The 27,713-nt window shown below is 39.8% G+C and overlaps 1 protein-coding gene across 1 annotated transcript in view; it reads right to left on the bottom strand.

Annotated features, from left to right (window-relative positions):
* Positions 1 to 23,740, bottom strand: part of ASZ1 (ankyrin repeat, SAM and basic leucine zipper domain containing 1) — a 40,570-nt gene extending 16,830 nt beyond the window's left edge. Inside the window, exons 1-7 of the mRNA XM_072871722.1 lie at positions 23,636 to 23,740; positions 21,889 to 21,985; positions 16,512 to 16,634; positions 13,223 to 13,334; positions 3,944 to 4,055; positions 3,546 to 3,680; positions 881 to 993 (exon numbers count right to left, since the gene is read on the bottom strand). Of these exons, the coding sequence (XP_072727823.1) occupies positions 881 to 993; positions 3,546 to 3,680; positions 3,944 to 4,055; positions 13,223 to 13,334; positions 16,512 to 16,634; positions 21,889 to 21,985; positions 23,636 to 23,740 (797 nt within the window). The remainder of the gene's footprint in view (positions 1 to 880; positions 994 to 3,545; positions 3,681 to 3,943; positions 4,056 to 13,222; positions 13,335 to 16,511; positions 16,635 to 21,888; positions 21,986 to 23,635) is intronic.
* Positions 23,741 to 27,713: the final 3,973 nt, after the last annotated feature.

Below are 27,713 nucleotides of genomic sequence, written 5' to 3'. Positions count from 1 at the left end.
TGAAGCACCAGAGAATACAAATCTGATTGACACGTACATTCACCTAGCAACAGAATCTGGTGAGGCTTTGTCCAAACTGAGGTACTCTGTCTGAGACTGAGACTACTTCAATGTGAACTGCTGCCTAGTGAACTGCCATCAGCCTAATGGCAAAACTATGTCATTTCAAATTCAGCATGACCTGGCTGAACAGGAACACAGAGAATCAATCTGACGAACTAGAACAGACTATGGGCACTGGAAGTTGTTTTCTCAAGACCATGCAGCTCAAAGAGGCGAGTGGAGGGTTTGTTGAGGACTTCTTAGCCAACATGTTCTGGGACCAAACCATATCAGATCTTTGAAGTTGCTGAGGCAGGGGCTGATTTCAGTCATAGGACACCTGCAAGCTTCAGGGTCAGGGGCATGCTATGCAAAAAGTTCTAGAGCTTAACTGGTGTTCATACTTAATTTTGACTCTCATACATGCAGAAAAAAAGAAAAGGGCATAGCTCTTCCTGGTGGCATGAAGCTGAAAACAAGCATTCATTGAAAGCATCAAAAATTTAACATCAAATGAAGATAACCGCACAACAAGGAGTATCCAATAGGAAAGCATACAAATTGAACAGAGCTGAAATGAAGTGACATGGGACCCTGGCTCTACTATACTTTACACCAAGTGAGAGGAAGGAAAGATCTAGAGCATGCTCTTTGTTTATAATGCAAAGGAACTTTGCAATCTTGAAAAATTAACAGTACATTAATATACCTACTGTGGACTCTTGGTAGCGCTCCAAACAACACATAACATACATCAGTACAACTTAATCATTGATATGAACAAATACAATCTCTTAGGAATGTTTATAAGCTAAAATTACACTATGACTGTATTTACCCAACTCTGTGGTTAGGGACAGCTGTCAGAAATTTGTAGATAGCCTCTTGCTTAAGCGTTTCATGGTATCTCCCTTGCAAGTGATTTGCGGCCAAAGAGAGTAAACTATAAATCTGGAAGAGCCAAAATGAATTAATTATTATTCAAACTCAAAATGCATAAAGAAATACAAAGGAGTAAGACTACAAAGAGTTCTATCATAACTTACTACTTACAGGAAACATGAAACGTCTGCCACTTCTTCTCTAAAGCATACAACTACAATGAGGAGTTAAGACTAAGCCCACAGAGTTTATCAAGAGCATTTCTGAATTAACCAAATTCCAGCACAACGATGAATTGACACAGAGCAAAACAGTATATACAATGTAGTCTAAAAAAGTTAGCATCTGTCACTACAGAAGCAGCAATACACCAACATACTCATTTCTGTGGTTTGTAGACAAGAGTTCTACATACTCAAGGGAATAAGTTGTCTAAAGAGCACGAGGCTTATAACTATTTTAATGTCTCCATTTCCAGTGCATATGTGGACCCGACATTTAGCAATTTACAACTGACAATTTAAGTTAACTATATCTGACAGACAGGGATTCTTTCAACTGACTAAAGAAGCAAGCCTTCTGCCAGACATCACTATGCATCAGTGATGGATTCCAGAAACTGAATTGCCCTTGTGTGAATTTTGAGACAGTTACTAGAAAATCCAGAAAAACAAGTAGAACCTCAATAAACCTAAAGGAATGGTGAAACCACTTTCCTGAAATTCAGGTGACTAGCTAGTTTTACATATGTATACACATACACATATACGTAGGTGTGGTGGGTTGATCTTGGCTGGCAAATAAGCTCCTACCCAGTGGCTCGCTCACTCTCTCCCAGCAGGATGGGGGAGAATCAGAAGGGTAAAACTGAGAAAAAATCCATGGGTTGAGATACATAGAGTTCAATAAACAAAGGGAAAAAAACCCCAAAACCCTAAGTGATGCAAAGGAAATCACTCACCACCTCCCACCCAGTCCAATGCCCAGCCAGTCTCCAAGCAATGGCTACTTCGGAAAAACTCCCCCGACAATTTTATTGCTGAGCATGATGTCATATGGTATGAAGTATCCCTTGGGTCAGTTGGGGTCAGCTGTCCTGGTTGTGCCCCCTCCCAACCTCTTGCTCACCCCCAGCCTACTTGCTGGGAGTGGGGGGCAGAGTGAGAAACAGAGAAGGCCTTGATGTTGCACAAGCACTGCTCAGCAATAGCTAAAATACTGGTGTGTTATTAACACTGTTTTGGTCACAAACCTAAAACACAGCTCCATACAGGCTGTTAGGAAGAAAAATAACTCCATCCCAGCCAAGCCCAGTACAATACATAAGAAAAATATCTCCCCTCACAGATATAGTTTCTGCAGACATAGTCTACATGACAACCCAAGGGGCTGTCAACAGCCTGAAGAGCAGACCCCCAAGCTGCAAGAAGCTCATGACCATTAAATATCTCAATACCATCTGCAAGACTTTGCAGTAACTGTGTGAAAGTTAGCGCTTCACAGGTCAAGAGGCAAGACTCACCTCTCAAGTGTGAGGAGCCTGTATTCCCTCCACGTCAGACAAAGTCGTGTTATAAGATTATATGGCCATAGCCTGCTGAACATGTCATTTATCAAAGGCAGAAAGCATTTGTAGATCCTTTCAGTAACCTGAGCTAACAGATCACTGAGCCTCAGACACTGATCTTGCTAGCCTACACTGACAGCTTTGTGCATAGTTATCATTTTTGCTCCTGCCTAGCCCTGGAGTCTGGCAGGGGAAAAAAAAAAAAACCAGACAGAGAGAAAGAAAGACAGAGAGAAAGAAAGACAGAGAGAAAGAAAGACAGAGAGAAAGAAAGACAGAGAGAAAGAAAGACAGAGAGAAAGAAAGACAGAGAGAAAGAAAGACAGAGAGAAAAGCTCTGAAGTGAATTACAATTCACATACATTTTTGAAGAGCCACTGCAAAAAGCCGCATCACTGGTAAGAGCAACTCAAAGCAAAATACACAGAAATCTGGTCTGACTGATCCACCATCCATCATTTGGTAACAGCAGTAAACAGATTTATTTTAGGAGAATATATGTTGACTTCAGCAGCTCTCTCTTTACATTGATAATTAGTGGCTGCTCTTCCAATAGTCTGATGACCAATTTACATTATTTTACACCTTCTCCCATCCCAAGAATGGATTCTGAAGATGGCCAGTACCAGCTCCCTCCCCTTTTTAGCTTTAGCCTTTTCAATTCCAAATTCAATCAGAAACTATACACTGCAAATTAGTTTGATATCTGCATTCTCTCACACACTTTGGCAGACAGGAAAAAAACAACACGTTATTTTTCTACTTCTCATATCAACATTACTAACATGAATAATCCCTTGTTCTGTATTCTAAATCTGAAGTCAAGGATTCTGGAAAAACAAAAAGTTCCCAAAACATTACAGTATTTAAAGCCCTGTGAAAAGTTGGGATGTAACAGAAAATAGTCTATATAGATGTAATAGCACAAGTATTCAACTAGCTGCTATAATTTAGTTATTAAAGTAACACTTCTACAGAAAATTATACAATTAATGAACACATTTTTGAGGTAAAACACAGAATTTGCATTTCAAAGAGAAATGAAGTTAAATACCTCTGAATGTTTATTGATTTTTGCTAGCTCTGCTGCTGTTTTCTCATCCTTAGTCTGTAGATTTTTGTCAGCTCCCAGCTCAAGCAACTTAAAAATTACACTTTTATGTCCATGCTGTGCTGCCCATATTAATGCCTGCAAAGTACAACTTCATTTTACCAAGTGTACATATGGAGCAAAAAAGAAAAGAGGTTCAATCAATAATGCAGTCTTCACAAGTTCTTACATGGCAGAATCTGGAGACAAAGACAAGCAATGCAAAACAATCTCAAAATGGTGTTAAAGCAGAATATACCAATGAGTATTTCTGAGGAAGTTGTACTTAGAAACAAGTTGGTGGATTCTTGCTTTTAAAAATTTTTATCATTAATTACAACACACAGAAGTAAATCACTTACTGAATATCCATTTTCATCTTGGGCATCTATATGTGATCCATGAGCGACAAGAAGAGCAACAACCTGAGGATAGCCTTTTCTAGCTGCATACATCAGTGGAGTCATTTGTCTCCTGAAAGAAAAGGGGATGGGTGAAAAAAATTATTTCAAGATATCAAAATCCATCTGCATTATCAAGTAGTGCACTTCAATTCTGTAAAGATTCTCTGTTCTATAGAACTAAGCAGAGGAAGAAAGCCCAAGACACCACATTCATGCTTCAGCACAACGGTCAACTTAACAGAATGTACAGATTCAGCAACTCATTTATGTCCAGTTAGCAATTTTTAAATATTTTAAGAGTTGGCATTTATTTCCTGATTGAAATGAAGTCAAGTAGTCAATTGTTGTCCTTCACAAGAAGGAAACTTAGAAGAAACTAAACAAGCCTCTTCCAGGAGTTTAGAATATAGACTTATAATACTTCTGGGAGAAAAAGTTAAAAAAAATGTATCAATCTTTTGCCACCTCCAAATACAAGTAGCGCATTAAAACACAAACAACCTTAACATATCCCAGCTATGAAACACAGTAGCTTGGTGAGGAAACCATTTCTGTTTTGGTTCTGAACTACACAAAACCAGTTTTTAAAGACCATCCCTCCTGCTGCTACCACAGACCCAGTGGCAGGCCTCTCATTTAGCACATGGACCAGCTTAATGAGAAGGGAATGGGCATAACTGCAGATCACAGTTTTCACCCTACTAAAAGCACAGAATATCAGCAAATCACCCATTTTTTTCCCCTCAGTTAAAAAAAAAAAGTGTCAGAGACTTTCATTTTTTTACTTCAAAAAGTTTTTTAAAAGACAGCTTAAGTGACAAATTCTACATACAGTTTTAATTTAAATCCAAAGTTCTGAAAAGAAATACGCAATTTTGTGGAGGGCAAGTTGTAAATCACAACTGAGTATTTAAGAGGAAGAATATTAAGAACAACAACTATGTACATACTTGCAAAAACCTCTCTGGTAAAAACAATGTAAGCAACAGAATCACAGGTCACACAACTCTTGCCAGCGTGCACAGGTGCAGTGCAATAGCGCAGGGTGCACACGTATTATCAACGCTCAGACCCCTCTCAAGTATGCCTGAGAGGAGTCTTCAGAGAATTACACACAAATACCATACTGAAAATCTTAACTTTTCAAGTACTAAAACTCAATGCACATCAAAATATTTCTGTCCTTTATCCTATTTTTGTTTTCTGTTCCCAGAAGTGTATGCGTTGATGCTTTCTCTCCTATATATATTACTATTTCTTACAATTATTGAAGAAGTGAGTACCTTTCCCATTATTCTGTTTCTTTTGTTTATATCCCAAAACCATGATGATAAGTCTACCAATCTTACGCTTCTATTGAGATGCTTATAAGATGAAGAAAGTATCTTTCCAGATGCCTGACACTTATTCTTTAGAGGAATAAGATAGCAGAATTAAAAAAAATGCAGTATTGGAGGACAAAGACATGGAGTTTCTGGTTGCTACGAAGTAATCAGATTTAAGCTGAAATATTTTACTAGTGATGTTCAATTAAAATGTATTGTATCTTAAAATGCAATTTTTTTCCTGAAAAACTATCATGTATTGGTTTTAATGTACAGCTCTGTGTCAAAAATCTGCTGTCAAAAGATTATTCTATCTTGTTAGCATATACTTGAGGGGAGGATTGCTCTTTCCAATATTGTGTTTCTTAATAATAATTTCAGTACCGACCACTAGAGGGACCCCGAAAAGCATATGTAAACCAAAGCAGCTGTCTTAAAATACAGACTTCCTGCCTCCTTCCAGAGTACTGCTAGAACTAAGGCTTTGCTCATCTTTCCTTGCTATTGTTCATTCACAAAAGGATAATATTTTGTCTTATGCAAACACAGTTAAAGGTACACTGAAAAAAATCCAGTCATATTACACATTTGAAAGAGCCTTATGATAGGCGGAAAAAAGTCAATTACTTGGAGATAAGCAAAGTGAAAGGTAACCGGGCCTTCAAGACATACAGTCAATAAGAGAAAAGAACTTGGCAATTAAATGAAAAGACTTGCATCAGTCTATAACTAACTCGATTTAGTCCATCAACACTGCAAAAGCAGAAGTTCTGACTGAATAATAAGGAGACATTTTTACCATGGGGCACAGTCAATCAGTGGAACTGGTTGCTCGGAGAAGTTTTGTAGTCTCCATCTTTGGTGGGTTTCAAGACCAGATGGCAACCTAGCCCAATGTCATAGCGGAGGTGGCTTTAAGGAAGAAGATGGACTAGAGACCTCCTGAGGTCCCTTCTGACCTGGATTACTCTGTGATCCTATGAAGATTACTATAAAAATAGAGAAAAAGTCTCTCAAATCTGCCCCTGTAACTTAACAACTAACTTATGAGATAGTGAGATACAGATATCTATATACAGACATAGACAGATATCTATATTTTAAAGAACGAACAGAAGTTGATTACAACCTAATAATCTGTAGCACCAGAAATCAAACTTGCTTGCCCAATGCGGACACTTACTCCCACACTTATTTCTATTCAGTGGCAGGTAGCCTTTGACAGACTTTCCATGCTATCACCTTTGAAGTATTGACATCTGACTGCAAAAACAGTCCATTCATGCCTGTTTTCATTTCTTCTGCTCTCAACCTTCCCCCCCCCCTTTTTTTTTTGGAACTTGCACACTGCTACTACCTCACAATTACCTTCTGCTTTTTCAAAGGAAAAATACTGAACAAAAGTCCACAGGCTACAGAACAGTCTTTTCTCCAAAGAACATAATGTAGTGGTTATAGCTGCACAGTACTGCAGACATGGTATCTGAACTCAAGGCAACAACTCAATAACATTAAAGCAACTGAAAAAGTTTCTCCATTTTTAAGTAAAACCCAATAAACATGACATTTAAAAGGTCCACCAATATGAATACGCAATTAGTACTTCAAACATTCCATTTTAATGTCTTGAGTTTTAATTTCAAAGACTACAAGTTGTTTCAGGGTAGAAACATACATAGCGCTGCATAGATTTGCAATTGCATTTATGCACCGCTATATATGAGGGGGTACCGTTTAATGTCTCGGACACATGCTGCACAGGCACCACCTCAGAAAGCAAGGTCCATTTACATATACGTCCACAAGAGGGAGACTAGAGCGTTAGGGAAAACAAATCTTGTCTTCCTAATCCTGCAAAGAACGCCTGCAAATACAACAGCAAGCTTTAAGATGCCAAATCCACTGTTTCTTGCTAAAGTTGAAGAAAAATTAAATGTATTGGTACATCTTACTGCAATCTAAAAATGTACATACAAAGCATAGGTTTTTCAGTTTTCAGGGCCATCCAAAATTTTCTATGTGACATCTACACAAAGATAGAACAAGAGGTTCTTATAGGCTCACTTCATCTTCATCCTGTCAAAAAAAATGGGGCAAAACATAATCACAAGAGAGCAAGCTGAGTGGAACAGCCCTAAAAGCTACCACTTGGAGCCTCCTACCCTGGATAACCACATGTCACGATAAAACGAGGTGATACAGTGATAGCTAGATACCTCACTGAAAAATGTCCTGGGTACCTGTCTGTTACCATTAAGCTCAATCTGTGGTGCAGAATTCACCACACTTGACAAACACACATCCTTATGTTTGGGAATCACACTCTCAAGCAAGACAAAGTTCATCTTCCCAGAAAATTTCAGAAGAGGGAGGAGAGAAAGAAAAGATGTCTTCCATCTAGACACAAGTTTCCTTCCATTGGGGACATATCTATAGAAAATTCAGTATTTCAGGTTGGTGATCTTGAGAAGTATAAGCTGTATGTAAAGTCTCATAACTGGATATATGTTTATTAACTAGACTAGTGTATCACTAACATTAGAAAGAATACAGCAGGTAGAAAATGATTTAACCTTACGAGTTTAGTCTCAATCTTTTCTTATTGAGATCCCAAAGCAAGGAAATGATGCTACAAGACACTAGTATTTTAGTCTCTTGATCTGCAAACTGAGCATTGCTTCAGATAAACAGGAAGCATCTTCAGAAGCTTTTGGAGCCAGTTGCACCACCCCAGTGCTGTACATTAAGCATGGAACTGAGAAATGAAGCAGTAACAGTGTGTCCACAGCGACAGAAGGAAAGCTATTTGCCCATTTTCTGGCTTACTGGGGTTTTAAGCAATGAGGTGGGAAACCCTATACAACAAGTAGTATTGGAAGAACATACTTTAGTGTACTGTGAGCTGCAAGATACATTTTCCAGGCACCTTCTGCTGGAGCAATGTAGGAGAGTCCCCCACCTTCCTGAAGCAGAACTCATTAGGAGAATGGAACACACAACTCTGGTAAGAAGGTTGGGAAAGGAAAGGAAAAGGTGACAGCTTAGTTTCAGGTTCCCTAGTTTTAGGCTTCATTTCAGATTGCCAGTTCTTGTTCCTTTCTGCTTCTGAACTCTGTTTGCATGATTGTTTTAAAATTCAAAAAGGCATCTGTGTAAGTTCTACAGCACACAGAGGTGGAAAGGTAGACCGCTACAAAGTTATCTTCATATAACTAGAAAAATACAAAGGATGTGATTATAAAAGAGATTAGCATAAAAATTAACAATGGGGATGCCAGAACTCTATGCTATCACATTCCCAATTATCCTGCCCTGTACTCCTTCATCCTCACTCCATCACATTTTTACAAGCAAGCTGGTTTAGCTGAAGACATGCACACTTTGACATAAAGTAGAAAAACAAATGAGTTAACCACACAACCAGAAACTTCTCAGACCATTTTCAACTTTACTTTCAAAGCGGGGGTAAAGTCTCCAGTCAAGAAATTCAGTACATACATGTGAAATCTACTCCACCTTTCTAATGAATGGGCAATTCTCTGTCACATAAAAAACCCAAACCAATTCTATGCAAATAACCCATGATCAGGGTAAGCTAGTGGCAATGATAGGAAGTTTAATATACTTGTGATAGAATATTGCTGATATAATGCTAACGGATTTCAGTGCAGGTTGTGTTTCTGTTTTACACAAAGGCTGCTCAGGTGACATTCCAAGACACTGTACATTATCAGAATACCTCTGTTAAAAATAGCATCTAATGTTGCTAACGTCCCCGAGCATTTTATACCTCTGCCCAGAAGCTGTGATCAACAGTTGTAAGCCTGTTGATACCACCATACAGCCAATACTAGCTGGGAAAAGTACAATCATCTATTTCAGTGTCTAGACTCCTTCCCCCACCAAAAGATCTGATGAACAAGCCTCAACACTTACATTCAAAAGCCACTCTTCCAAACTCACAGAACGTGCGCATTTACCATAATCCCTAACTTGGACAAGGAGAGGGAAGAGACATATGGACATAGCCCAGATGAATGCGGTACTTTGGTAAATGTAGTTTTGCATCTGATTTTTTATATTTAGTCCCGCTGTCCTGACATTTGATCAACATAATAAGTCTTTCTGTCCTGAGTTCATAGTGCTAGAATAAAAAACTCTCTGAAAGGCATAAAATATAATATAGCATAACATCACAAGGTATTTTTTGCTCAGAAGTGGATCAAAGATCTTGACTCAATCAGTATTAAATTCCCTGATTTTCTTGCCCCAGCCATAAAATGCACTGTAGTGCATTAACTTTTCCCAGGCTATTTACCTTTCCTGAAATGTACCGTTTGTCATTTGGCATGGTTAACTATCACACAATGATAATGTCAAGGTCTTTTAAATTATTATGAGACAGTGCAGACTTACTATCTTATCAGTAGCAATAAATATCTTGCTAAAATTGAGGTATTACACAATTGCTTTATTCCGACTACGCAACCTGAAGAGAGACCTATCTTGTGAACTGGGCAACACTGCGATGAAAATTTCCCACCTTTGATTATCATCTTCTCAAGAGGGCAAAATAGACCAAAACTTTCATCATTAAACCATTTTTGATACTCCTCAAAACTGCTCTGAATGTAAGCATAAGTGAACATACGTAGGCAACTTAATACCAGACCTGAGCAATCTCAACTTTTAATCTGTACTATGACAAAAGACAGACAAAGGTCTAGTTCTTATAATACTCACCCTAAAAAAAGAAAAAAACAAATCAAAGACTTTCTGAAGACTTTTCTTTAAACACAGACATAATTCATAACCATTTTAGAGCAGAAACACTGAAGACTTGGTCACTGACCAGGGCTCAATTGTGCTAGAAATTTTAAGAGTAAGGGAAAAAAAGCCACACAAACAAAATCAAACCTCCACATATCCCATACAGAACAAGATCAAAGAGTTTATGTCAAAATAAAGGAGGTTTCAGTCATTCACCTATTTGTATCTTCTTCTAACAAAGAGATATTGGCATGAAACATCAACTCAAAATACTCTCCTTACTGGCAAAGCCATTAGGTTCCTTTCACTCTACGTAAACAAGAACTTGGAGGATGTCATCACTAAAATCCATATTTACTAAGCAACCTATGACATGTAATCCTAGCAGCAGTAATTTAGTTATCAGTTGGTCATGCCTTTTCCTTCTGCCTGTAACGAAATCACAGCTTAACATTATAAAACCAGTGTACCTTTAAGAAAGCACTGCAGGTTAAAAGAGGTTTTTAAAAAAAGACTGCTTAAATATTTCCAGGCCTTACTAAAGGATAAAGTATATAATTTACATTTTGGAGCAAGAGAGACGTGAATGATACAAGATAAGCAGAATAAATTTCTCAAGGTAGCATTCACTTAAATGAAGCACTCGGGCTATAGTAGGTCTACAAAGACTATACAGAGCAGGTCTTACAATGCCTTCTTGTTTCACCTAGTCATTACCTTACTTCTTGTTCATCTTTCAAAACTCTTAAGTTAGCAAAACTTATGCTAACTTAAGCATAAGTTAGCACTTATGCTTTGACACACTACATTCTCATTAACAAAACTGTTTTTATAGCCATCAGTATTCAGTTCCCAATTTTTATTTAGCAAAAATATTGGAAGTTACTCTACTGAATACTTTCTCCTCAGTACTCTATCCTATTGCAAAGAAACAATCTACCTATCCACTCCTAAACCCATCTTCTTTCTTAGACTGCATTTCAAAAATTGGTTTATTTCTCAATAGTCCTTCCCTGCTCCATGCACACTTCACGAATTAGACATGAAAAATTGCAGGTTTCTGTATATCACCTCCAGATGACATGAAATAAAAAAGCCTGCTGGCTGCCCTGGCAGCCCACCAGAGCAAGGATAAATATCAAACTCTACCTTCCATCAAAGTTAAGTATTCTGCTTTGCATTCACACACATTCCAATTGTTGGTGGACAAAAGAGAGGCTTCCTAAAAGCATTCTGGTTCTTAAGTGCTGAGACAGCCAAACAATGTGAAGCTTAGTTCTTAACACCTGTGGTAAGTTGATGACACAGGAAGTACTTTCACAATAATCTCAACTCACTGACAGTTCTGATGCCCTTCCACAGAACATCCTGCTTGCTCTAATTAAATGGGTGAAGTGGGACTGCAGTGCCATATAGAGGGTCTGTTTTGATCCTTTATCTTCCCAGAACCTGGTTTGATGTGTTTTATCCCCCTGTTTCAGAACAGGGTGGAAGAAGCCCACGAGAAGCAGCAGTTGCTGCCTGAGCAGTTCTAATGATGGAGTGGTATGCACCAATGTCAAATACTGGAAAGCAAAAAAAGCAGCATGAAGATTTCTGAAAAATCCAGACCTTGTCATCTAACTCCTACTTTTGTTTGGTACAAATATGACATTTCTGATTGTCACTTAATTTACCTTTTCATTTGAGAAAGACTACTACTAAAGCGAAAAAACCACAACTGGACACTGTATCTGATGTAAGCAAGCATAACTCATATGTTAGCACAAGGTCTCCGGAAACGAAGAGATAGCAAATAAATATTTGTATATAGAGACCAACTATGTATAACATACTCTAAGTTTATAAATAACGTTTTGCCCTTAAAATTCCCACCTCTTGTGTCAGAATCGAAACTTTTTTTTTTTTTTTCTTCCCCAAAGTTTAGCGAAAGGCCCTTCCAAATGTAAACCTGCAGCTTTGCACTCTGGCTTACATTTTCAAATACCCAGGACGAAGTTTAATAATGCAAAGACTTCTCCCATTTTTTAAAGCAAGATGTTTATCCTAACACCCAGCTATCTGACAGCAACAATATGTAATTATTTCAGAGTCTATAGCTTTCTCTTCTTTCATGAACAATTTTTAGCCTTTCTGATAAGAATAAATGAATGGCATTTAAATTTGGTACTAGACATCAGTGGCACTTCAGTACAACTATGTTTCCTCCTTGTCTATCAGTACTATGCTCACAGTGAGGTTCGGGGCCCAATGCAATTGAATTCTACTAATGAGAACCAAAAGGCCTCCAATTCTGTTCTTTTTAGAGGGCTACACAGTCCACATATCTCAGGTAATGTGGTGAAAGAGCTGTGGTATAAAAAAATTAATTTCAGTTAGTTGAAAAACAAGCAGTTTCAATCTGACCCAAACGATATCTTTTTTTTCCAGCAGAGGGAGGACAGTTAATCCTGAGTCAGCCCAGAATTAATTTATTTTTGGTGCAAAATGAAACATTGCTTCGGACTATGCGGCTACAGACATCTCACAATGCACTGCTTCAGACTGCTGAGACGCAAAGTGGTAATTTCAAGAAACAAGCTGCTACTTGTTTTCAAAAGGTGACTAAATCTCCTTTTAATCTGGATTATTCCAGATTGCACTGGAATACATGTGTTTTATTTACAGAGAAGTTTTCTTTTTCCACAGGAGGCTGTCTGTGAAAGGAATATAGCTAGATACCCACAAAAAGCCCAAAAGGAGGACATGAATTTAAATAAAGAATTAACTGATTTAACTTACATCCTTATACAGAAGAGGCAATATGATTAGGGAAAGGCAGAGGACATATTTCTTGCCCTTATACGACAGTCTACCAAAGTATTAAGATTAGTTTTTATCTTAAATTTATATCTTGTTCAGCTGAGGAACATACTTAAATTTGATAAAACCGATCATAGTCTTATTTACTCAGATGAATGACTGTACTAGGAGAAATAAATGTCTGGACACTAATGTCTCCTTACACAGACAGCAGCGAAGTTACAAAAAGTTAATGAAGTACACGTCATTTTAACCAGAAATAGCTATGTCTATAAAGATGTCTCTGTATATGAATATTACATTTTATGCTGTATGTACAGTCATGGGGTTTTTTTGGTACCTGCAAGTAAGGTTAGGGTCAGCATTCCTTGATAGAAGCAGTTCTACAGTCTTCAAGATGTTTTCCTCTGAAGCATGTGCAGTACATGCTGCCATCAGCACAGTGTACTTATCTGTTTTGAAACTTACAGTTAGAGAATTACATATGTAAATGTAAATACCATGCTAATCCAGAAGTTCCTTTAAAAGCCTTTATGTTTGCTAGAGTTGTTAATTGGGTTCTGATACTCTAAGATATTTAGAAAAGGGTAAGAAACTTGTTTTCCTTCCAGTGAATGTCACTAGAATTATCAGGTAAGATAAAGGCATCAGAGAAGAGAAGATACGCCGGAAGATGAGACTGAATGGCAGTAGTAAAGCATCTGCTCCTACTGAAGTTTAGGATACTTCTTAGGTACCCAAAAAAACCAGTAGGAGCTTAACTATAAACACTTGTTTCTCAAATCTTGTTCCACACCAGTAGATTCACTCCCTGTTCCTCCCCATCTCCCCAAAATACTGTCAAGGGAAGAAACAGCTTACAGGAATTTAACTGCAATGGATAAAAAAAGTGCATGAAATGTATCGTAAACGCATAGCAACATCAATTTTAGGGAGAACAGAGGCCCATACAAAGTACAGTTAAAGTAACAAGGCTTTGTTATAGAGCTTAAGGAGAAGGAAGTGAGTTTACTAAACCAGACTACTATGGCACAGTAATGGTAAGAGGAGGATTAAAAGTATGTTTTTAGATGTGGATTTAAAGAACATCTATATAGTCCATAAAGATTCATCAGGAGGAACCGGCATATTTGCTCCAGCTCTGAAGCCAGCTGGGTGTTATATGTCACCTTTGCTCACAAATCAGAATTGTACATCACTGCGGTTTGCCCACAGAACAGGGGAGATCTCCTTTCCCATGGTTCTCCTACAGAGATATGGGAAGCATCACACCTCCAGGACCTTAGTGAGTTAGTTGGCCCTAGAGTCAATTAGAAGACTGCCATTTGAGTAACTGCCCATTTTGCTTATTGCACAAACTTGTTCACAAGTTCAAGCACGCCTTTAACAATTTCTTTTAACAAGTATAATTTTAGCTGTACCTACTTCAGACCATACCATGAAGTGTTACAACATATTTCCTAACTTTCTTGTAGAAATTTTAAGACCGTGTATGCATTAACACCTTTATTCTTCAGCTGAGGTCAGATTTTATTAAACACGAGAAGTTTGTTATGTACTCTACCCCTTATCTGCTCTACTTTCTTTATTTCTCACCACTTCTTGTCCTCCACTCCTCCAGCCAAAGACCTTAGTGTTGCATTGAAATTAATCTGCTTTTTTAATATGCCATCTTTTAATCTTCAACTACCTCTTGTAGAAGTTCTAACACACATAAATCAGTAAGTTAAATGAAAAATTAAGTTTCAGAGAGTCACTTAAACTCCTGAACAGTAAGCAATCAACATTTCAGTAGATTACTTGATACACTGACAGACTGTTACTCAAAATGCTTAAGCAGGTTATCAATAACAACATGAACAGAAAGATGGCAGGACTTTGAACAAAGGTAGTGATAAGCACCGTTAATCTGGGATTGATATTTAGGAGGAACCTGTAGTTATATTTGTATTCAGTATTTCAGGTAGTGATAAAGAGGGGGAAATTTGTTTCTGTTAGCCTACCTATAGCTCATACATGTGAGCAAGAGAAGAAGGGGAAGAAACACCTTAAAATTCTCAGGTTTCTCTTCTGCAGAGAACTGGTACGAGACTGCAAAAAAGATTAGTTTATGTTCAGCCTAGCTGAAAAACCCAGAAGAGCCAGTGAATTAACTCCTCAAAGATGCGGCATTCTGATCCCATTGCATAGTGAATGCTACATTAGTTCCCTGTTCTTCATGACTACCAAAAAGGGTAAAATTAAGTAACCACTCACAAAGAATGACTGAAATGTGCCAAAAGGTGATTAACAGTATAGCTATTATTAGGATTATTACAGGATAATTATTACAGGATAATTAGTATAGGATCACTTATGTGATTGCCTGCTGATGTAAAAAAAGCAGCAGGACTGGTAACATTTAGTACCCTTCACGATGGCACAGCTTTACTGAACACATGTGGCCTGACCTGAATCAATGACTTGCAAGACTGTTCCTAGCTGGACAGCACTCTGCTGCACGTATGCCCTAGCTACTGTTTCCCTACACAGACGAACAGGGAAACAAGCCGAGAAACCTGATCCTAGCAAGGTGCCACTTAGGGCAAATAGAGTTAGTCAGACACTGAAAAAATGCCATGCATGTTCGTTAACTGGTCAGCCGAAACTGCTATCCATAGCAGTTTCTGCCCCATTTATAGCTCTCTACAGCCATAAACAAGGAACAGGTAGAAGTTGTAGGCAGCCACATGGAAGTTCTCTGAAGTTGGCTACAAGGACAGTAATTTGAAGGCATAATTGCTTTTGGTGGAGGCAATCTACTCTAATCTTATACTCTGATCAGCTGCTGAGAAGTTCAAGAAAATTTTCAGAGCCAGATTTGTACCATCTGCATTTCAGTCTACTACTATTACAAATATTGGCAAGTTACTGGAAAATAAGATCACTGCTTTTATGTACTTGGCAATATCGTGTGTCACATCAGTTTCTTCCATGTTGCAATGTCTTTTCTTGAACTTGGAATATCTTCCAACACAATGAAAGAGAAGGAAAATAACCACAGTTTAAGTACGAAAAAGTTACTATTAAGCCATAAAAATTCAAAGAGGAACTGATATTACTTAGAAGCTCCACTGAACTCTTGCAGAAAACAGGTGACCTAGTAACACACTGAAGAATAGTTTTCACTTAATAGAAAAATTGTGCTCTAGTTTTAGAGAAGTCCACATTCATTTCCCATTAACTGGAAAGCTATTCCTGTTGTTTGGGATTCTAGCTGTTTTCTGCATGTACATACTTCATAACAGGATCAAATAAAGGAAGTTTTAACTCTACAACTTTATCCTAGAATTCTTGAATAAGTATTTCCAAACACCCTTTTCAAAAAAAGTACTTGGGAATGGGAGGGGGGGGGAGATAGAATGAGAGAGCAAGAACAAGAAAACCCATCAACTGAATACAGATCAGTTCCAAGAACATAATTTTTGCTTTAAAACTACTACTTTAACTTCAAAACTGTGAAAGCTAGGCTAGGTCCCAGTTCCATTGTGAACTTTGATTTTTTTCCCTATATATGTAAAAAGAGAATAAGGATAGGACAATGTCTGGTACTGAGCATTACTGGCCAATATTCTTCATTCACTTCTTACCTATTTCAAAACATGCATTAGCACCTCTGTCCAGAAGAAGACGCACTACTGCAAAATCAGCCACACTGGCAGCACACATCAGGGGAGTCCATCCAAACTGAAAGCCAGATTCTATGCTTACACCTGTCAAAATTTAAAGATACTAAAATCATAAAACTGCACCACAATAAACATACATTTTATAAACTTTACTCTTAATATGTATCATTATAAAGGTTACACACTGTTTGCATTTAGCCCTAGGGAGAGAAGTCTCTTACACCATTTTCATTTTTTTAATACACCTTTATCCAGAATACCAGAAAACAACTTTTAGCACTGACACCAAGGAAGCTCAAGAAGTTAAGCACCACAGAAAGACTACATTAAAAAAAAAGTAAGTAATAAATTTAGCCACAAAAATAACTTCAGAGAAGTGCATAGAATCTCTGTTTTCTCCACTTATATGTCTACTTATTTCCTCAATCAAAATGAAAAATCTTGATTCTTGCCAAGTGACTGCTGTGGAAGCAACTTGCTTGTCAGGCTATTAAGATCCAGGCTATTAAGAGACTAGGGTTTTCCTGCTTCACAGCTCCTTTTATGCTCTGTCTTGCAAGACAGTTAACTAGCAGATACTAGTTTTGCATTCAGTACTAACAAAATATTATCTTGATGGAAACAAGAAATAGACGATTATGCAAGATTCAGCCCAAATCACCAGATTTGTTTGTTACCATAATAGCCACATCTTCCTTTGTGGCTAGAAGTAAGCTTGCCAGACAGCCCTCCCAAATTCACCAAGAACCAAGTACCAGACCGAGATACTCATCTGACAATTTTCAAATAAAAATTTCTATACATTTTTGGAATAAGAAGAATCATTTTTCCTTCAATCCTTCCTCAAATATTACTTTCTTTATAATAGTTTCCATCAGCTGGCTCCATATTAGTCCAGCAGTGAGTATGGATAATCAAAAATACTTCTTCACAAGAGACAGCTCTGAAAAAAACCAAAACTCTCCTAAGAAATTTGTGACAGTTGAGCTACATGCATACCTTTTCATGCAAAATGTGTGTGTACTTTCCCTGCCTTGGTATTTTGTCCAAGATGTGCTCAGTGTAGCAACATCAAGTCATTAAAGCTGAGGGAGTAACAGATCACCGCTCTGGGATTGATTCTTCAACTGTTTAAGATCACTGGAGTTGTAGAAGCGATCAGTAAAGAAGTAACATTCAATGAAAGCCAGGTGTTGGAGTGCTTCAACACCTGTAACATCTGCAAGCCACAGAATTCATGATCAAATCTTCTTAGTAATGCATATATACTAGCTGCAATCCTTAATGTCACAACATGCCAGTTTGTCTGCAGTATACGAAACGTTTCATTGAAGCCACAGACAAGTTCTACAAGGGGAGCCAGCAAGTATCCCTTAGAAGTCATATGTGGACTTCCTTGTAGACAAGTCACTTCAATAATTTAGAAAGTCTGATATCCAACAGCCCACTGAAGTAACACTAGTAGGAAAGGAATACCAGAAAGCTGGCACTCTGTCAGCCTTAAGAAGTCCCTTTTCCTCTTAAGAAGAAAAGCAATCCATGTGACCAGAGCTCCCATCTAGAGCTTTTTATTTTAATACAAATCTGAAGAACAGTGACAAAAGATCTACTTGGCAGGCATACAGAGACTCTTGAGAAGGTATTTTCCTCACTACTTTCTTTACATGTATGGCAGACAGTATCTGCCACGATGCTGGTGCTTTTTCTAAGTCCTAAAGGTAGAACTGTCTTTTTAGCAATGAAATGTCAAAGCTGCGTTACAGTTTGTTTGTCCTGGATGGTCTTCTGCCACCTTTGTAGTGACTTTGTAGTACCATGTGGTGTGAAAGTCGCAATGCAAACCAGCTAGAGTCTCAGAGGAAGACAAAGAAAGGACAACTGAAACAGTAACAGTCATGTTGCTGCTTGGCTGCATGGTTATAGGAGTTGTTGACTGAACCAGAAATGCCTCCTCTTGGTTACTACTCAGACTCTCTCATTACATGAGCTGTTCTTGAAGTAAGCAGCATTAGTTTAGCATTTACAATGGCCCTGAAGAAGGCCAGAAAAAAATTTTTAGTGAAAAATCAGGCCAGATCCAACAGCCAGAGAGAGGCGAGGCTGCCGCAATTCCACGCCCCCAGGTCCAACCAGTATTGATGCTGAACGTGTACTCCCAGCAGGCACACACATACACCAACAGCCACCCCAATCAACGCAAACAGACAGAGCACTCATGTGAACACAGAGAGCACCAACGGTCTCATCCTGCTCCCTTTTGGGATAGACAGATCTCCTCCATCATGGACACATGGGTCTCTGACCCCTGGTCCCACTCCTGTGGCTGGCACATCCTTTCACTCACTCCAGTCTCTGCAGTTGCTGGCATCCAGGCACAAGAGCCCTATACCAGCCCTGGGAGTTCCTTCCTCTGAGTCCATAATTTGGGTTCCTGCCTGCCCTTGGACCTCTCTGCTCCTCTGGGCTTGTGGAGATGGGTCTGTGATGGGCTGATGGCTTCCTTGACAGGCCTGGGAAGAGCTGGGCCACACTATTATTTGGGGTCTCACTGTCCCTCTGTGTTCCTTTGTGGGCATGAGCAGAGGAGCTTTTCAGCCACACAACCTCACGAATTATGTCTAGGAGGCAAAGCAGATACAATATTCTTTCTTATAATCTGAGTTACAGACAACTGTCCTCCTCTTTAACCAGGAATAGGGGGGAAATACATTCTGGCCCTAGACATGCTCTACAGCAGAAACTATATGAAGCATGTGAATAATGGCAAAGCAAAAGAACAGCAAAGGAAGAATGATGTTCTTTCTGTGTTTACTACAGTTTCTCCTGTACTTCTTTCAGATATTTTGTTGACTGTGGTTAATAATAGTTATAGTAGAAAGGCTGTTTTCATACAGAAAAATGTAACCTCAAATTCAGAAAGGTTGACAAGGTAATGCCTGAAGAACTATGATCAATTTCTACATACAGCTTTTTATGCTAAATAAATCCATGTTTGACACCAAAAAAAATGAGGTCTTGAAGGACTTTCACTTAGTTTAAGAACAGCTCTTAGTATTAGAATCCATTCGCATTCAGACCAAATTTATCTGAGGGAAAAGTTCTAAAATGCTTGATTCTAGAACACTTCTCTCCAATAGAAGTATTGATTTCTTTTAACTGTCAGCACTTTGTGCTGTGGTTCCACAATACCTTAAAGCTGAGTTAAATCAGAGCTGCTGATGTCTCCCACTGCTGGGCCAGCTATGGTTCTCATCTGACTCAGGGTTCAGAGTCCTAAACTGTCTGAAAAATTATTCACCCCCCCCTCCCAGTTTACTACTCCTTTAATTCCCTGAGCTGACTCACAAAAGATAAGATGGGCTCCACCACTCATGCAAAGATAGGAGTGGAACAGACTGCTGAATGAAAACAGGAAAGAGGATTTGACTGTAGCTGTATCTTTGATCAGACTAAACTGTCATGAGGTCATAACTTTTAATTTCATTTGAGGAAAATGAGCATATGAATTAGATAGCGTTAAGTGTTTTACTCCCAAAGCAGACCAAAATGCCAAAGTCACCTTTGAACCTGCTACTTGCTTGCATTACTTTTTGTGATGCGCACTTCAGAAACTTGTTCTTAGTATGTTGCCATTTTATAGGAGGAGTAAGAGAAGACATTGTGCTTGTCTATCTCCTAAAGGAGCTCTGCGAAACTGCCTCAGCACCAAAGCAATGGCTAAGCAAGCCAGAAGACAACATGTTCTCGTTCTACCTGAAAGAAGGGCCACAACCGTTGCTAGGAAATCCACTTCCAACACAAACCCTGAGTTTGGTTGAGTGCTGGTAGGGAGCCTCCTACAAGCTCTACTGAACATACACTAAAGGCAACTTTGGAGGCAAAGATTTAATCTGAGTGAGCACTGATCCTCTGAAGGACAATGTCACCTTTCCTCAGAAACACCTCCCTGTTAGAGAGGCATTGTGTCCTACTGCTCTGCAGGACAGTACTGGATGGCTCAAAATGTATTGTTCATCATATTTTCAGGAAACGATAGATTCTCTTGTGATACTGCCTTGTGCATTTCAGGGGACAGGACACTGGACTACAGGAATCTTTGGCTTGACCTTACGCTCTTACAGATACCTGTTATCATCTTCCAACAGCATAGAACTGCTCATGATGTGGCAGACATCAACACAGAAAGTGAACTATTGCTGTTTGACTGAAATAGAAGCAATTAAAAATGGATGGCTGTAACAAAACAATTAAGCAATCTGATGCACAGACATCACTAAAAACTCTACTTAGAACATATTTTCTCAAAGCAAGACAGAAGACGAATTTCACTCAGTATTACACCTCTGTGTTTCAGCCCGTGCAATAGTTTTTACTTAATTTAAAAAGAAAACCATTCCCCACTGTGGCGAGAAACAGTTGTCTTCTAAAAGGGCAAGTAATGTTGTTGTTTTAAAACTCAGAAAAACCCATTGCTAACTAGGAAACTACTTTCTTCAGCTGTAAGACAGATTTTCCTCAGAGAACAAGCTCTTGGGTACTATATTCTGCTTGCTTGCTGAAGCAGAACTTCCTGACAATTATCACTAGGCAGGTCAACTCAGCTATGCAGTTTTTGATTGTCCTGGATGCTTCAAGAAGTGAGCCAATCCTCCTAACACTGAATAACAGAAACACATTACAGAGAAACACTGAGTAACAGACAGGGAGAAAGGCTTTTAGTGTTTAGACAAACTACTTTTTAGTGACAAATGCCACATAACCCCTATTAGATCTTTCAGAATCACAAAATCTTTGTCCAGCTGATGTTGCCAGGGCAGCAGTATTATACAGGGCACATACCAGAAACTTAACAGTGCTATGAGTGAGAAAAAAAAATGGAATTTCCAAACTGGGGGAGCATTAAACCAAAAAAGCCAGCCTCCCCTCCCCACCCCCTCCCCCAGCAACCTTCAACACCAAAGTAAGACCACACACTGAATTCTCACTCTCAATTTAAACCACCTCAAATTCAGTGTTTGTAATTGATATTTTCAGGTTAAAGGTGCATCTGAAAACAAAGAAACACCTTATTTCATAGTTCACACATAGTTTTCTCAATTTTCAGGGCTCCTGACTGACAAAATAAATATAAATTGGAAGGAATTTGCTGGAATACAGCATGCTGAGTCACTGAAAAAGTAATTTCATCTTTAAAATAAGAGTTTATATCCTGTATTGGCAACATTTACATATTTCTACATACACCCGACACATTATTTTGAAACAAGAAACTTCAAAGCTTTAGAATTCTTGCCAAGTTGAATTAAAAATATTCAACTTCATAACTGACTTTCCTCACCTGAGTTTAAAAGTTCTTCAATTAATGACACATCACCACGAAACAGAGCTTTCTTTAATGCTTCTTTCTTGTCTGCCTGCAACATTTGATCCAACTGCTAGATAAGCAAAGAAAAGTTAAGTCAAAACCTAGTAACTGTTTCAAGGTAAAAACTACAGCTTGATGTCAGTATAAAAGTACTAATGATCTCTGTAAGGACAAAGCGGGGTGGGGGCAGGGATGGAAGCAAGGTAAGACTTTCCTTCTTCCACTTCTGTAGACCTGCTTAGGCTCTACTGTAAAACATAAGTTTTGAAATTAACTTTTCAGAAAGAAGATATTTACATTTTCAGAGAATGGAACCTTTCTCAACAGACCTGCTATCCTCCTACACTGCTCTCAGTTTTTCTTAATGGTATTTGATTTCAGCTAAGATTCCTTTTCACCTTTTGGTGCTAGAAAAATGTCACAACACATTTCTTTACCTTTTTTTGTACATTTCACATGTTGCAAAGCACGGCATTAAAAATATATCCAACACGATCAGGCATAAAAGTTACAGTTTGGGGTAATGTAGCTCAATGACTAGCTGTCTGGCTTCATCCAGCATGAATCCACTGCTGGAAAGGGTTACTGTTCCTCTTTCCTTCTACTCCTGTGGTAGCAGAGATATTTGTGCTGCTGCATCATAAACGATTTGGCTGAAAAATGCCCTGACCAAAAGACTAGTTTATGCATCAGACAGTTGCCTGATTCAAGTTCCTTTCAGAAGCATCACAGATTTGTTCTCTATTAAAGGTGCAGATGCAGCTGAAGATTGCTGCTGGCATTATCTAGATTATACAAAACACTTACATACACCAATAAGTTCAGGACTACTCACTAGTCCTTTGGAGACAGAAGTGGGTAGGGAAAGAAGAGAAGTCATATTTCATCATAAATTTGAAGTCATAACATGAGAACTCAGAATTACACAATTTTCCCCAGCACACTGTAGTCTACCTTTCCAACAACTTTTGTAAAGGTTTTAATAGGTGCTTTGTGTCTAGAAAACCAAAGGTGAGAAACAGACAATATAATAATTTAGCCAAATTTTTGTTCTACACAGCCAACAATCTCCAAATAATGCACCTCTCTGGATGGGAACCTTGATTTAAAGATCAAGGCCACTGAAAAACCAACTATAACCTTCAGTAAGAGTACTGCAAGTATTCAGCTACTTCTATTTCCCAATTCCAGCCACGAGACAAACTACGGGCTAAAAAAGCCTTGCAGAATCTCCCTCTGCCTCACACTATCAGATTCATCACACTTATCAGATGCAATAAAATCACTTAAGTCTTCATGTTAGCAGGAAACGGACTCAGAGAATTAAGATATAAAACAGCTTTATAGGCCTCTGGTCACTTTCAAATGTGTTCTCATGTTGAAATAGTGACTGGGGTCTGTTTTTAAAGGGGAGAAAAGTGTTTAAAAGAAACATTAAGATTTTATGTAACAAGACAAACCCCCCAAATTTAAGTTTTATTTACCCCTGGATTAAGGGTAAAACACCATTACCCAGCTAGGAAATAATCACGGAGGAGGTGCCAGCTGCAGCCTCTCCCGAGGCCGCCCTCGTCAGTGAGACTCAGTGAGACCCACCGAGCCCCACTCCCCTCACCGCGGCTTCAGGCCGACGCCCCCTCCCTCACGTTACCCCACCCCGAGACCGCCCGGCCGCAGGCCCCAGCTCGAGGGCGCCGGGCGCGGAGAGGCTTAGCCCCACCTGCGGCTCATGCCGCACGACGCCGATATCCCAGCCGTCCTCGTCGCTGTCGCCGTCCTCGTCGCCCCCCGCCACGACGCGGGAACCCCAGGCCGCGGCGGCCATGGCGCCCGCAGGTCACGTGGCCCGCGGCGGCCGCCCCGCTTCCCCGCGCACGAGGGCTCGGCGGCGCCGTGCACGCGCGGCTCTCGCGGGGGCTGTAACGGCCCGTCGCGTGCTGGGTGCCTCGTGCCCCGCCGCCGGCGCCCCTGGGAGCGGCGGGGAGGGGGCGGCTGGGCTCCTCACAGCGCTTGCAGCCACCCGTGCCTGAGCATCCGTCTGTGGGCGAGGCAGCGGCAGCTTGTGAGGTGAGAAAAGCTTGTGGGGTAGCCCGGTCCGTGCTGGTGATGACGTTACAGCGTCAGGTAAAAGAAACCAATAAAACTTAGGGTTATAAGTGTGTGGGAATGTTACATGGCTTACTAGTGGCTCAGCTGTTTTGCGGGGTGTTAGGTAGCGCAGCGGGGCTACGTATGACGCTGTCTCTGTAGTCCTTTAACTAGTGTATGTGCGTAAATCCAAGCTAAAGGATAAGGTTTTTCTCTTTAATTCCTGTCGTCATTAATACACTCTTAAAATGCCACCTAACCTAATAGCAGTCAGTTACATTACTTACGTGTATGTACATGCACTGTTACATAGCCAAGGCCTATGGTGGTGACAGTTATGTGGGGAAGGTGGAACAGCAGCCATGCATAATGAGCTAAACTTTCACCCTGCTCCCTCCCACCTGGGTATATACAGGCATTACTTTCAATTTCAGACTTGTGGTTAGATTTCTTTCTGATGACAGATAATAATGTCTCATCCGTCACAAGGTTCACATGAAACTCTTTGAAGAACAGATGAGGAACAACATTCTGTGTTATATCCACAGGCGAATCTGCTCTTTGAGCTCAGCGCAGACCTTGCCCCAGTCTGAAATTAATTTGGTCTTCCGCTGCACGGAAGAGAACAGAAGGGAAAAAGTCTGGTCTTGGAGAAGAGGCAGGTGCTAGTACGGAATGGTGAGTGTAGTCCTTGGGCCCATGACAGCGTAGAAGTGTAATTTTTGGGAAGTTCATTTTAACAAAAATTTCACTCATCTTAATCAGAAGGTGACTGTGAAGCATTTCTTCCTTTTTTCTTTTTTTTCTTTCTTTTTTTTGTGCAAGGCAATGTGTAAGGCAACTTTTACCATGTTGGGAATTTGCAGGTTAGCTAGAGCTGTGCTTAGAACATACTAAGTGCTATAAAAATTGCACTTATGAAAAAAACCCCCGTGGTCTGCATATTTCAATTATGCACTCCTGACATTTTTAACAGCTGTTTTTTCTGGATTTTAGTGGCTTGTCTGTAACATATGACAACCTGTTTGCATAAAAGTGTTATGAAAGTCAGGTTATTAACAATGAGGAACTCTGGTATAGAGCTAGCTGAACATTTTAAATGAACTCCCATGAAAGAAACTTCCAGTTCTGGAAACTTGATAGAAATGCAAAAACCTTTCCTTTCACACAGCCTCCCTAGAACAAAAGATGCTAAAATTGAGTCAACTGTAATACATACCTCTATACAAAGGCTTAGCTTTATGCGCTTATTTTGGATTTACCTGCATATACTAAAGGTCTGTTTAAATTAGTTTGGTAATGAAGAAATAACATTTACTGGATGTAATAATGAAACATTTTTGTAGCCATGTCAGTTCTTATAAAATTGTAACTTTTATTCTCAGAGTTTTCAGTTTTCTGATCACTGGCCTGAAGATTTCTCGTGCCACTTTCTGCCTGCAGAGGAAAAGTAGAATTTATGGCATTGTCATCTAGCTTCTTTGTATCTATATGAGTCTGCCAGTCCTCAACATTATAGTCTCCATATCCAGGATCAAGCTTCCATAATATTCTTTGTTTGGCTCAGCTGTTTACAGAACGTGGACTTGCTAGTAGAATTTATATCCCTAGCTGCTGAGCTCTAAAGACAACGAAACATGACTTTTAACAATTGACCTGATGCAGTGCAAGAGAGTTGTTTCTAACTGGTGATGGACCTATCTATAGATTCCTTACTTTTAGTACACTACTGATTATTTAGTATTTGGTAGTTGTGATTTATTTGTCCTGATTCAGGTTTCAAAGTTTGAGATTGGTTGGGGTTTTTTTTCTTCCCTTTTCTCTGCACCATCTCATGTACAATTTAAAATGTCACAACAGACACTTCAAATGCAACCTGCATGCTGCTTCTTTGCTCAAAGGCTACCTCTCTTTAAAAAGGTCACCTTCAGTAACAGGCCTGGTAGTCCATAGCACTACAAAAAAACCACTTTCAGAAGCTCACAGTGCAGAAGAGCCTTGCAGCCAGTGTACCTGATTGCTGTTTCAAATGTGAACACGATGATCATGCAGAAGTTGATAGCAGATGATGTCTCCTTGTGTGTTTGCTTGGAACTGTAAATCAGATGTTATTGTTGATGTGGACTCTCCCTCTTCTTTTTCACGTTATTCTTGCTTCAGTTCATTTGTGACCTTGAAGTCTGTCTTCATTTTTCAGCTAAGCAGACTCTTCATTTTGGTTGAGAGTATGGTAAGTCCTGGCTGTCATCCTGTGCTGGTTTTGTCTGGGACAGAGTTAATTTTCTTCATAGTACCTAGTATGGGGCTATGTTTTGGATTTGTGCTGGAAACAGTGTTGATAATACAGAGGTGTTTTCATTAGGGAATGAGCAAGCAGCTGTGTGGTACATAGTTGCCGGCTAGGGTTAAACCACAACAGTCCTTTTTGGCACCCAATGTGGGGCTCAAAGGGTTCAAGATAATTTCAGGTTTGATTGGAATGTGCTAGATCGGATTTATAGCTGTTATTGCTGTTTAGCTATTAATTGGCAGGCTTCTGTGCTTGCCATGGGGCTTGCTTGCCTTACCATATATTAGAGTCTAGTGCTTGTTAGTGGCTGCTTTTTGCTTTTGCAGCTTGCTGTGCTGCTGTACTGCTGATCATCCAAGTCTGCTGTGCCTGGGAACATTTTGATAACAGCAATGGCCTTGCGCCTGGGCTGGCAGATGGCCAGGGCATCGCTGCTGTTTCTGTGCTGCTGTACTGGATAGGCTGGAACTCCAGTGTGAACTCAAGTCAAAGGGACTGTGACCTGTGGATGAGCACATGCGTGAGCAGGACACCCCGAAGCATCTGTGGCTGTGGGTAAGTCTATACTGCAGCAGGTATACCTCTGAAGGGATTGTGGCCCAAGGATAAGGCCACACTGGAGAAGGTACATCTTGAGGCGTCTGTGGCTGTGGATAAGTCTATACCGCAGCAGGTATACCCCTGGAGAGACTGTGGCTCATAGATAAGGCTTCACTTGGAGCAGGTACTCCCCTAAGGGACTGCAGTCTGTGGATAAGTCCAGGCCGGAGCAGGGGCAAGGGGAGGAGTTAATTGCAATGTTAAACCCTATAACCTGGCCCAAAGGGACCAGGGGTGGAGATTGTAATGGATATACCTTTAAATTGTTGTCACCCATGATTTGAGTTGCATGTTATAGGAATTACTATAGCAGGAACCACCTGAACCAATGGAGGACAAGCCTTACAAGAAGCAGTGCAAGTGCAGCAGCTACTCGACCTGAGCTGGCTTTGGTGCCCAATAACTCCACGCCACACACCACCTCTCCTGTTCTCAGTGACCACCATAACGGATGAAGCCCAAAGTCGTGGACTGAATGAACTCAGTGGACATTTATGGGCATCTTACAGACATTTCACAGGGGTGGTCCATAGACTAAGGGAATGGTATCTGTGTATTGTATCAAAGGACGGGAAGGGTGGTGGTGGTTAATGAGGTTGTATTGGATAGTGTGGGGCCTGAGCATGATGTAAATGGTATTGAATAAGGGGTGGAGAATGTGCTGGTTTTAGCTGGGATAGAGTTAATTTTCTTCATAGTAGCTAGTACAGGGCTACGTTTTGGATTTGTGCTGGAAACAGTGTTGATAACACAGGGATGTTTTAGCTACTGCTGAGCAGCACTTACACAGTCAAGGTCTTTTCTGCTTCTCATGCTGCCC

This window comes from Ciconia boyciana, chromosome 1 (genome assembly GCF_034638445.1).
Source record: "Ciconia boyciana chromosome 1, ASM3463844v1, whole genome shotgun sequence".
NCBI classification, from domain to species: Eukaryota; Metazoa; Chordata; class Aves; order Ciconiiformes; family Ciconiidae; genus Ciconia; species Ciconia boyciana.
The sequence above is the reverse complement of the archived record's forward strand: the minus strand, read 5'-3'. Positions and strand labels throughout refer to the sequence as shown.